General features: G+C 50.4%; 1 protein-coding gene across 4 annotated transcripts in view; it reads right to left on the reverse strand.

The window, feature by feature from the left end:
• The window catches only part of HERC2 (HECT and RLD domain containing E3 ubiquitin protein ligase 2), a 125,323-nt gene that overhangs the window by 24,738 nt on the left and 88,343 nt on the right, over window positions 1–12,242 (reverse strand). For all 4 annotated transcript variants that reach the window (XM_036278019.1, XM_036278018.1, XM_036278021.1 and 1 more), the window contains exons 60-71: window positions 12,136–12,226; window positions 11,680–11,857; window positions 11,505–11,586; window positions 11,248–11,419; window positions 10,176–10,320; window positions 8,827–9,052; window positions 7,046–7,217; window positions 6,035–6,224; window positions 5,345–5,485; window positions 3,373–3,564; window positions 2,607–2,760; window positions 695–802 (exon numbers count right to left, since the gene is read on the reverse strand). In XM_036278019.1, the coding sequence (XP_036133912.1) occupies window positions 695–802; window positions 2,607–2,760; window positions 3,373–3,564; window positions 5,345–5,485; window positions 6,035–6,224; window positions 7,046–7,217; window positions 8,827–9,052; window positions 10,176–10,320; window positions 11,248–11,419; window positions 11,505–11,586; window positions 11,680–11,857; window positions 12,136–12,226 (1,851 nt within the window). The remainder of the gene's footprint in view (window positions 1–694; window positions 803–2,606; window positions 2,761–3,372; window positions 3,565–5,344; window positions 5,486–6,034; window positions 6,225–7,045; window positions 7,218–8,826; window positions 9,053–10,175; window positions 10,321–11,247; window positions 11,420–11,504; window positions 11,587–11,679; window positions 11,858–12,135; window positions 12,227–12,242) is intronic.

Consider the following 12,242-nt stretch of genomic DNA (forward strand, 5'->3'; position numbering starts at 1 on the left):
AGCTGCCAGAAGCCCTGCTCATCTGTGATGGCAGCACTTCACCCGAAGCTTTAGACCAGGTTTAAACAAGGGCCGTCTCATAAGCAGTTCTGTGGGCTCAGCCAGGCCCACCACACACATTCGGTCCACAGCTGCTCTCACTATTGAGGCACTAGCGATTCTGAAAAGCCCGTGACAGAGCGTTCAGCAAGCCCCTTGGACAGAGACGTGGGGCAGGTCCGCAGAGCAGACAAGCCGAGGCGACGTCACCCGTCTGTTCCGGCGCTCTGCCCGTGCACGGAGCACCCACTCTGGGTGCAGCCCTCCCAGCCGTCAGCTAAGACATGAGCTCCTCCGATAAGCTTTGTGACACGTCAGCCGTTACCTTGTACTAGCCTTACGCTCCCACAGGTCTCGCAGCCTCGTCTCCCATTGTGGGGGTAAGGCTGGGCCTTCCAGACAGCCTGCGTCCCCCACAGGACCACTCTCACACTGGTCACCCAGTGACCCTGTCCGTCCGTGGCGACGTGCACACCCACTCAGACAACGACGCACTGAGAGCACTGGGAAGAGCAGGCAAAACCAGTGCGCTGTGCACTGGACAGCTGCTGCCCCTCCCTGGGTCTCACACAGCAGAGCGGCAGTGGCCCTGCCTATTCATGCACGGTTGTCCCAGAGGCTGAGCAGATGCGCCCTGCCCAGACTCCCTTCCCACCTGAGCGCACAGAGACGATCCTGTTGACTCCGTCCATGATTGTGAGCGGGTCGTGGCGCCTCTCCGTGGAGCACTGCCGGTCGAACTCCACCCTGAGTCCTTCTGCACCTGGAGCAGCAGCACAAAGCAGAGTGACCGCTCCCACCTGACATACCACAGACGGGGCCAAAAGCCACAACACACCACGTAGAAACAGTGAGACTAAAGTGACGTCTAACAGGTAATGAAAAGCAGAAAGTCAGAAGAACGAACCTCGAAGACATGAACCTGAGACAGACTGCCTCGCCCTCCCACGGAGGGGCCGCCTGCGACGGGAAAGCCGGAGACACGTGCTCGGCTGCTTCCCTGTGCTCTCACTTCCAGGCAGGCAGACCCTCACGCTGCAACCCCACCACCACACCAAGCTTTGTCCTGCCCCCACTAAAACACACCCATCGAGCACTTAGTGTTAGACCTGCAGTCTTCAGTGGGGCAAATTAGCTTATAAAAGAATTCATGACAGGCAGGACCTGGATATGGTGGAGGAAAGAGGTTGGCAAATAAAACCACACAAAATTTTGAAAAATGATTCCAGGTCTCTGCAAATCAACTGAAGGTAAACTACACACTGAAAAGCGTTTATTCATGAAAAAGTGCTGAACGCAGGACAGTAAGAGCTGTGGCATCCATGCTGCCGGGGGCCGCCCCGACCGAGCTGGAGCAGTTCGGCCAGGACGGGGCTCAGCCTCCAGGAAACTGCCTGCTGCAGAGCCGGGGGCAGCAAACATGCCGGGGCCGTGCCAGTAAAGGACCAGCAGAAGGCCTGAGGACATGGTGTGTCTGGGTGAGAGTCAGACCTGAGAACTACCCCAAATGTAACAGGGAGGTCCTGGAAATCAGAGCGCGTGCGGTGACGGGCCAAAGGAGGGCGCTGTGGAGGCCGGGATGACTGCCACGCTTGAACACGGGAAGGTCAGAGCGACGGCACGTGGGAAAACTGCTGAAGCGAGGACTCCTGCGCCCTCCCCGCTCCCACCCACACGCAGACCCATCCGCAGCAGGGGAGACCAAGGGGCTTGACCACTGAGCCACAGACAGGGCGCAAACCCTGGACGCCAGGCTAGAAGGCAAGACTGAGAAGGTGAGGCTGGGATGTCGGTGGCTACGCACTGCGAGGCAGACAGAATTCAGAGAGTAGGTCCAAAACAAACACATAAAACCACCTATAAACCCAGGGAAAATTATCTTTAAAAAAATAAGAATCCCGATGATACACTGTATTATCTAAAATGTTCAGTTTTCAATTAAAAATTACGACACATGCCGAACGCTGAAGGTGTGAGCCATGCTCAGGAAGAAGCTCAGTCAATAGACAGCGACCAACTGGATGGGCCAGGCGCTGGGCTTAGCAGACAACACCTCAAAAGCAGCTGTTGTACATATGTTCAAAGAGAAAAAGAAAAAACATGATAACAAAGAAAAATACGGGGACAAGGAACTAATATATATAGAACCTCAATAAAGAGATTAAAAACTACGAAAAAAAGTACTAAAATAGAATTTTAGAGATGAAAAGTACAATGACCAACATGGAAAATTCACTAGCTAGGCAAAAGATCAGATGTGAAATGGCAGAAAAAGAATCAGTCAATATAAAGATTACATAATTGCTAATATTCTATCTGCAGAACAAGAGAAAAAAGGATTGGGGAAAAAAACAGTCTCAAACACCTGGGAGACAACATCCAGTGAAGCATAATGGGAATTTCACCCAAAAAATAGAGGGAAAAGAAAAAAAGTACTTGAACAAACATGGTCAAAACCCCCCAATTTGACAAAAACATTCATCTGCAGTCCAAATGATGATGGTCACGCCCACTGATGTCATCACAGACACGAGGCCGCAAACCCACTGCTCTGCAGCCCTGAGTACCTGGGATCTTCACAGTGCCGCTAGAGGAGGTGTCGTCGGTGTAGGGGTGGCTACTCTCCACCACCACGGGCTGGGAGGACAGACGGCCACTTTGTGAGTCTGTGGCTACATCCTCCAACTCGGTAACACAGAGCTCCAGCAACATGTCTGCCACCTGCGGGAGGGAGCAGGGACACAAATCAGGCAGTTGCCTGATGCCACTGTGGCTCGACCTGCTAGATCCTTGTGCAGGGACAGGTGGCAGAGGGGAGGACTTGGGAGTCTGAGAAATCTAGTTCAAATCAGGACTCGGTCTCCTCGCCTATAAAATCAGGACAGCACAGGGCGCAGAGGTGCTGTGAAGCACGGAGGTGACCCAGATAGGAGGAGGTGGACACAGAACACAACGTATGCCGGCTGAAGAAACGAAATGCCTGTGATCGCAATAGTTTCTGTTCACACCAACACAAGAGTACTTCCTATGAGGAAAAGTCTGCTTCAGGAACAGAAGAATCAAGGGAAGGAGCAGAAAAGTGATTGAAATGATCAAGATCCTACAGGCACTGGGGGTCAAGCCAGAGGCCAGGGATCGAGAGGAGCCTGCCAGTCACCCTGTGCCAGGGCTACCCTGGGTGTGAACGGCAACATCTGATGGAGAAAGGACTTGTTTTACAAGGAGTCCTTCTAACCTGCTATCTGCTAGAACAAAATCCATCACCAGCTAAATCCTGATGTCAACAGGGGCACTGCTGTGGAGAGAAGGGCCCACACCTCCTGCGGGGCTGACCTGTGGGTAGGCGGTGCCCATGCCAGACAGCACGGCGGAAAGCACCTCTCTGCCCTTGTCCCCCGCCCGGCTGCACACGGACAGCTTGAGCAGGTCCACCAGCACACGGGTGTCGTCGGGGACCAGCAGACTGGTGAACTCATCCAAGGACTGAGGTTCTGGGCCAGATACTTTATTTTGGCTTTCAACATCCTAAAAAGTTCAACAGTAAAATGAGGAATAATTTGTTAAGAGATAATCACCAGCTTACCCATAAACTCAAAGGATATGTGACCACCAAAGATAAATAAGAGACTTCATGTGAAGTGTTTAAGACCACAATTCTCCCTTAGAGTCTTATTTGAAGCGACTCATTGGCATGAAACACATTATCCATTATCTCTTATTCCTTAAGTTCTTTGAAAAAAAAAAAACATTATAGCGTTCATTTATCTCTGTGGATCTTGAGAAGGAACATATCTGCCAAAAAGAACTCCTCATGGCCAACTGTGCTCAAGTTCACAGCCGGAGCCCAGCAGGCACTGCTGAAGTGCCTCCCCATACCTGGTGCGTTTCAGGGACAGCCAGATGGGCTGCCCTGCCCAGTGCTGCCTCCACTAAGCCCATCCTTACAGAGGACCATGGGCTGGGACCTGCCCCATTAACCGGAGCTGCACAGCTATATCCTCATTTGCATCCTCACCAACCAATCAGAGCAGCTGTATAATGACTAATCAGAATGTACAATTCAGACCATTCAGGGCAGTGCTATGTGGACCAATCAAACTACATAAATTTGGATTTCTCATTAGCATAAAAATGGACCCATCAGGGACCAGGGCAAGAACTTTCTCTATAAGCAGGGCTTCCCATGATCTCTGGTTGGGAGTCTGTAGTTTCCTGTTTGCAACTGTTTACCTGAACGAAGTCTCTCCTCTTACTGTGCCCTAGATTGGGATTTCTATTGGCATTAGCTTGACAGCAGTGACCTTGTGTTGATACCTCCCTCTCCTCTCCAGCAAAGGAAAGGAACCACTCTTGAGGGTGTCTGCCTGGGACAGCTGCGCCCACCCTGCTGCCCACCACACGAGTCTCTTGGAGGTTGGCAGTGGGACTGGCTCACAGAAAGGAATGGGAAGCTGTCAGAGCTGGGAAATCCTGCTTCTGAGCTCAGAGACCTGGTCCTGGATGGAGAAGGACCCAGGCCCGTCCCCACAGAGTCTGCCTTGTCAGAGGAAGGACAGATGCCAACGTGCCCTGCTCTTCACTCTCACTTTCTGGATCTCAGCGGGACCAGTGCCAGAAACCAGGTGGGGAAGCACACGCCCTCTGAAGAAACCTTAAGGGAACAGGACCCATCCAAGGTGTAGACGCCACCGAAGTCGGCCCTGGGAGCCACCCTCTCTGAGCTACAGACATGCTTTCCCTTTAAAGAAGCATGCCCTGCTCCCTCCTCTGCACGGGGACCTAAGGAATCAGCAAGTGAACTCATCAGAAACAATGACACCCTAGGATCTCACTCACTGAAGAGCAGTGAAGTAGTATGTTCAGTGGGACATAGTAATCCTATATCCCATCTTTGGTCTTTCAATTGAATTAGTACCCCAACATGTTTTTGATGTGGGTGTTAAAATCACTACAGCATATCCCTGAATGTGAATTACGGTCTAATATTAACAAAAATTACTTTGCCATAATTAATAACTCAAACCCAAACTGAAACGATAGGAATCTAGGAATATAATTTAGATAATAGCCATATCTCATAAATAAGTTGGTAGGAAACTAATCATGCCATCCTTTGATGCAGAATTTGCAAAATTCAGAATAATTTCTGTATTAAATCCTTATCGTAGGAGACTACCAACTTTCAAAAGTTGAGTCCAGATACCTAATTTGTAAATAGTAATTTCCTTATGATCACAGATGGTTATAATTTCCACTAAGACATGTTTCTGCAGTAACAACATGAAAATTCAAGAAGCCCCTTGACCTCTTTGGTTTTGGTCATCGTTTCTGCAATGATGCTGGCAGCTCCTGGGTCATCTGTCACTGGGATAAACGGCCGAGAAGAAGCTGAGGAAGCCGATGGGGTCACTGCGGCAGGGGTCACAGCATCCTCGGAAGAGATAATCTAGTTTAAAAATACACAAGAAGAGGAAAAGCTCAGCAATGTGGCACACTTCCCACAAACTACCCAGAGCCTTACTTGAAACCCTTCTGGCCATCTGGAATATTCCAGACTTTACAGCGGTGAGAAGTGCTTACACCACCACTACCCCCTCTTTTGGGGCTGGGACATCCCTGCAAAGTCAAGCATATTCGTGGTCCCAGGAAAACCTATTCACATTCACAACAGGTCACATGAAAAAGACTAAAATGAGCTCACATCTCTTCAAGTTGGATTTTCCCCCAAAATAAGGTACAAAAACTTTTTACTTCAAGAGTTATAAGGTTTCAAAATTGCAGACAAAGGACTATGAACTTGCATTTAGCAACTTTTTAAAAGAACAAATCAAGTTCTGTTTAATGCTAAAAAAGAATCTCTCTTTTAAATAGAATATTTTCTAATTCAAGCCAATGATCACAGCAATAGGCAGTAAAACACTCTGAATTAAGTGAAAAAATGACGTAGTCCTTCCGGGCCCTTTCCCTTTGTGATCTAACATCACTTTATTTTTACCTCCCCTCTCTTTTCTTGCCATGGACTCGGACTCAGTCTGTCTTCAATGTCAGCAGCCAGCACACACTCCTCTCCATTCACGGGACTGGCCATGGCAGACACATCAGAAGGGGGTGCCGAGGAGGAGAATGAGGGACACTCTACTGGGGTGATCATGCTGGCCGGCATCAGGGCACCAACCACAGCATCTCTGCCGGAAGAGGAAGTGCCAGGGTGAGCTGTCCTCCCCACCGCAGGGCAGCGGCGGGCCGGGCCGGGCCGGGCACTGCCTGAAGGACCCATCGCCTTCACAGCAACACACAGGAGAGCTTTAGGAAAACACTGAACGCGGCTGCAATGTGTTCGTTGGCTAGAAGCTGGAATGTGCACTCTGGATGTTGTTTACTGCAATGTCCACCATGATGACAGGAGAAAAACTGCCAAACATAAAAATTATAGCAGGAAGCCTCTGGATTTCCCGAGAAACCTTCCTGGGCCATTGTTAGAGCCTGAGGGTAATTCTGTGTTTAAGCCACACAGCCAGGGTGGCTGGAGGGGGCAGCCAGGACCAGCATCCTCTCCAGGACTGCAGGGCCTCTGGCTGAAACGTGTTCCTGTCAGTGTTCGCTTCTCCTCATCAGGCCATCACCACGGCCCGCGAGAGACGAGTAGCTTCCTTGGGCTAGAAACAGCCGTGAAATGTTGGAAAATACCCACTGTCACAGCTCTGCCCTACTGAGCGTTTACGTGAAGGAGATGCAGGTGGTCTGAAACACTCCTGAGTGTCAGTACCCACTCTCCTTCCTCTGCCTCTAATATTCATGTTTAGGGTTTACCAGGCAGAAAAAAAAAAAGTAAATGCACTTTAACTTGGTCTTCTGATTCAGGTTTCAACTATCAAACATGTGTAACCTAAAAACTCAGTGTTTAAGGACAATGGTACACCTTCTTTGAGCTACTCGATCAATCAAAACGGACAAAAACCCCAAGCTTATCTGATTGCAGGAATCCAAGACGAGCCGACAAGCTTACCTGGCATACATGATCTGCAGCGCTGTGAGTACATGAGACAAGGCCTGCTGCTTGGCCAGACACCCGTCCAGGGACAGGAGAATCTTGGCCAGAGAAGGGCGGCTGGACCTAGAGTCACTGGCACCACTCATCTTGTTACCGGCAGCAGCAGAATCGGCATCCGAAGGCACACCTGGGCAGGAAGGGAAGCTCTGGGCTCCGGTTTCAAGACCCCGGTCTGTTCTATTCCTGCTATCTCTCAGTTTGTTTCAAAACACATTGCCATCAGCACTGTTATTTCACAGATGAGGTATAAAGTTCATTGATGGTCTTTCAGAGTAAAAACAAAGGGCACTTAACTCATCTGTTTACACATCTACAGAGAAACATTCCCAGCAGATGGCAGACCTTCACTGTGATGGCAACAGTGCAGATACTTTGTAAAGTGCAGTAGAGAATCTATGTTATACATGTGAGCTGTGAAAACGCTGCAGCTGCCTGTATTTACTCACCCTTCCAAGTGTAAGACAAAAACTCCAAAACAATGGAGAGAAAATAAGATGTTCACAAAAACAGTCGTATTGCACTCAAGGTCCAGCTCACTGCCAAGAGTTCCTAGTTCTCGACAGAGGAGGGGAACCAGGTGGAGCCCAGTGGTCTTGTGAATACCACAGTAAGATACTTCTACAAGAACGGCTAAAATTTAAGACTGAGCACATCAAGTGTAGGCAAAACCATGGAGAAGCTGGAGCTTTTGTAAAGGCCATGTTACAGAACAGTCTAGGAGCCCAGAGAAGAGAAGCAGCTCTCACCATGTGTCTGCCCTGGAGAAACGCAAGCGCAGTTCCATGAGAAAATCTCAAACCAACATCCCCAGAAATTCTGTTGTGTAGCCCAAAACTAAAAACAACCCAACAGTCCATCAACAAGTAGATGGGTGAACAGACTGTAGTATATCCATAAATGCTATTCAACAATTGAAAAAAAAAATAGTTCAGCCAGTGTGGCTCAATGGTTGAGTGTCGACCCATGCACCAAGAGGTCACGGTCAGGGCACATGCCCAGGTTGTGGGCCAAGTTTCCAGAGGGGGGCATGCAGGAGGCAGCTGATCGATGTTCTCTCTCATCAATGTTTCTCTCTCTCTCAAACCAATAAAGGAAAAAAAAAAAAAATGAATTAGATCAATACACACAACATGGAAGAATCTCAAAATAACCAGGCTAAGTGAAAAACTAAGCGAAAAACTAAGGTAAAAAGTTCATACTGTATGATTTTATACATATAGTGTATGTATATACATATATATATATAAATAAAACTCAAAGAAATAACTGGCCTACAGTGACAGAAGCCAGTCAGTGGTTGTGGAAGGCAGGGCGGGTGCTGCAGAGGACCAGGGAACACGGGGGCACATACGTTCACTACCGTGACTGCGGTGATGCTTCCGAGGTGAGCACGTGCCAGAGCTGAGCGCTTACACTAACTGAACATGGTTTATGGTTATGTCACTTCACCTGAGTGGAGCCGTTGACGATACCCAGCAGCCCAGCACAATGCCTGCACATTGCAGGCAGTTACTACAAAGTCTTCTCTGTGTGCACGGTACAAGAATGAGCATCACACTTCTTGTGAAGTTTATCCCAGCTTGCAGAGCTCACAGCAGAGCGCACCACAGCTACTCCGTGGCACGGGATGCATTAACACCATGACCTCTACCTAACCTGAGGGCACTATGAACTTGCTAGCCACAACATTGCTGTACAGTGTTGCTACACAGAAGTGAAACACGAATCTGTGTTACCTAAATAGGACGCCCCCAAAGGGTCTCTCGCAGTCTGGAACAGGACCGGCTCGTGGACAGAGGGCGTTGCCACGTCGACAGTCGTCCACGCCACACTGTGTGAAGATCCACAAGCCACTCGAGTGACCTTCTGGCCGTCTAAGCCCTGCACAAGAGTGGGCTTTCTGTTCACGGTGGTTGTGCCGTTGCCCTGTTGTCCGTGGTCATTGTCACCCCAGGCATACACCTGTTCGAGGGAATAAACCCGTTTTCAACATTCAGAACATTGTCTTTAAACGTACTTTGAAATTCCTGCCCATGACTATAAATGATCATTTACTTAATACCAATCCAACTAGTTCAGCTATTGTTTTGTTACAGGAAGCAGGGAGGGTCTCTTCAACTAAGCGCAATAGCATTTATTTTGCAAAGAAAAATGATCATAAACAATATGCTCTGTTTTCAGGTACAGCGGTGCCTTTATCTGTGGTTTTGCTTTCCAGGGTTTAGTTACCCTGTGAACCACAGTCCAGAGCCAATGCCAGCAGCTCAGGGCACAAGGCAGGAACCCACCCTGGACAGGACGCCTATCCATGGCAGGGCCACCCACACCCGCTCAGACAAGGACAGTTCAGACCTCCTAACGTACCTAACCTGTACATCTCTGGGACATGGGCGGAAACCGGAGTCCCAGGGGAACACCCATGCAGACATGAGAAAAACCTGCCGATTCTCTGGCCCAGAATTGATTTTCATTTTTCTCATCAGTATGACATCAAAATGACACAACACAAGAACATTATTTGAGGACCCGCTGTACAGAGAGCGTTCAGTACCTAGACACGGTATCAAGTATGCACTTGGGGGTCTTAGAACATATTCTCCATGGATAAGGGGGGACTAATGTTTTTCACCTCTTGGTTTTACAGAATTAGAAGGAGTAACTCATTTTTCATTCATTTTGATTAGAAAACAGTGTGCTCATTTGTTGTGATATATGAACTTCAAGAATTAAAACACCCACGAGCCTGTCAAAGCAGAAAGATGACCAATGCTGAGCAAAGTAACTTACTTTCAAGGTTTATGAGCTATCAGTTTCTAAAACAAACCACTGCTAACACCGTGTGAGACCACCTTCCATGAGAACCTCTCCAACTTCCATGGGGACTTGACAGTCAGGAGCCCACTTCTTCATAACACGCACCAGTCAGGGACACTTGCCCGGGTGCCCCACCGCTGACAACGGGGCAGATGTACACAGGAACCAAACAGACACAGCCCACCTCCTGGTTCTTCAAGAACCGAGACGCATGTCACCTCCTCAGAGCAGTCGCCTCCTGGCACCAGGGCCTGCCCTGGCCGCAGCTCACCTGCCCGGCGTCCGTGACGGCCAAGCAGTGCAGGGCCCCGACAGCCACGTGCACGATCTTCTTCCCTCTGAGTCCTTCTACCACCTGTGGCTTCCGCACGTGCACGTCCGAGCCGTGGCCCAGCCGGAAGTAGTCCCCCTTGCCCCTGCGGGAAGGTCAACAGTGCGTGTCAGCCCTGGACAGTGTGGTGTACTGGTTAGAGCGTCGGCCCGCAGATGAAAGGTCTTGGGTTCGATCGCTGGGCAAGGGCACATACCTGGGTTGCAGGTTCGATTCTGGGCCCTGGTCAGGGTCATGTGGGAGGCAACCAACTGATGTGTCTTTCTCACATCAATGTTTCTCTCTACTCCCTCCCTCCATTGGATTCTATCTAAAAATCCATGGACAAATACCCTCAGGTGAGGGTTAACAACAACATGAAACAGAACAACGCGCTTTCACATGGGGCTCAAGTCCGGCAGGAACGCACTCGGCAGGCACTCGAGCAGCTCGCTGGAGCCGCACTGGGTGCCCGAGGTCCTGGGGCTGTGCCGAGTCGCACATGCCCCTTCTGCGGCAAGGCATCTCACACGTGCTCCCAGGGTTAAGTTCTGATGCAGGTTTCCATGCAAAGGTGGGAACTGTGATTTCCTCTCTGTAGCCCGTGCTCCAGCTGCTCTGGGTCACGGCACTCGAGGTAAGGCCGTCCCCTGTCAAGGTCAGCTGGGCACCCCACTCCCTTTGGATTTCATGAAACAAGCTTTCACAGGAAACACGGGAACTTCCGGGGGGGCCAAGTGGATCAGAAATGTCGTCCACCCCTCTGACCACCGAGCTCTGGCGTGCTGGGAAAGCAGAAGCCACGCTCCACGTCGGCCTCACCTCAGCAGGAAAGACACAGTGGGCTAAAACACCCTTAGTGCTCGTCCCAAACCACTCAGCTACGTGGGCACCTGCTCTCTGTACTGAAGTCCTCCATCCCAGCTTGAAGGGAAAGGTGCTTGGGGAGCAGGAACGTGCAGGCTCCAGCAGCAGGGGGGCGAGGGGCGGGGCACCCACACGGCAGGCACACTGGAGGTGGCAGGGTACGTACCATGTCCACACCACTCCCGACTTGGTGAGTGCCAAGGAGAACTGGGCGCCGCACTCGATCTGGCACACGCCCTGGCCGTTCAGCCTCTCGATGTTCTGGGGAACGTTGCAGCCTTCGCTTCCTCCCCGGCCCAGTTTTCCGAAGTCCCCGTCACCCCAGGAAAACACCAGACCTAGGTTTAAGAAAAAGCTACTTACTTCAACCTAGTGTTCACGACGTCCCCACCCATCAGGGATGGAGTCAGGACAGTGGCTCACCTTCGTCAGTCAGGGCCAGGGTCTGTGCGTCTCTACTTCCACAGGCAACCTGGATTACTCTGTGACCCAGAAGGACTTTCACCTATTCAACCACAAAGTGAAAACAAACTAGCAGGGGCACTGGAAATCAGCAGAGGATGAGCTTCCTGTAAGCAACAAAGATGTGCATAATCACCATTTTGGGCTTCAGCTGCGTCGTGTTGTCCCCGTGACCCAGACGGCCGTACTCTCCGAGGCCCCAGGTGTACAGCTCGCCACTCGACGTGAGGGCTGCGCTGTGGGAGCTCCCACAGGCGATGTCACGGATGCGCTTGGTCTTCAGGGCCTCGATCAGCCGCGGCTTGTCGCAGTTCCTGGAGCAAGATGGACAGCATGCCTCCAGTCACCGGGCCAGGACGCCGGCACAGACCCACGCGGGAGAGCCACGTGAAGGCAATCGAACCTCAGCACAGGACATGTGAGGCCAAGTCTCAATCACAGCTACTTTTTAAAACATATGTTTAAGTTCCATTTTCATAAATAAGTTACCCTTTTTCTGGTTTACTTTTCTGCTAAATAACAATCAAAAGGTATTCACCCTTCTTACCAGTGACAGGTTCTGACTAGCAAGCCAAGAAGGAAATATTCTTACATCCTGCTGAAGTGTCCAAGTTTGCCATCGTCCCCTTCACCCCAGGAAAACACCTTCCCGTCCACAGTGAGAGCCGTGGCGTGCCGGCCACCTGCAAGGTCCAACAG

Source organism: Molossus molossus, unplaced genomic scaffold, assembly GCF_014108415.1.
Source record: "Molossus molossus isolate mMolMol1 unplaced genomic scaffold, mMolMol1.p scaffold_m16_p_24, whole genome shotgun sequence".
NCBI lineage: Eukaryota > Metazoa > Chordata > Mammalia > Chiroptera > Molossidae > Molossus > Molossus molossus.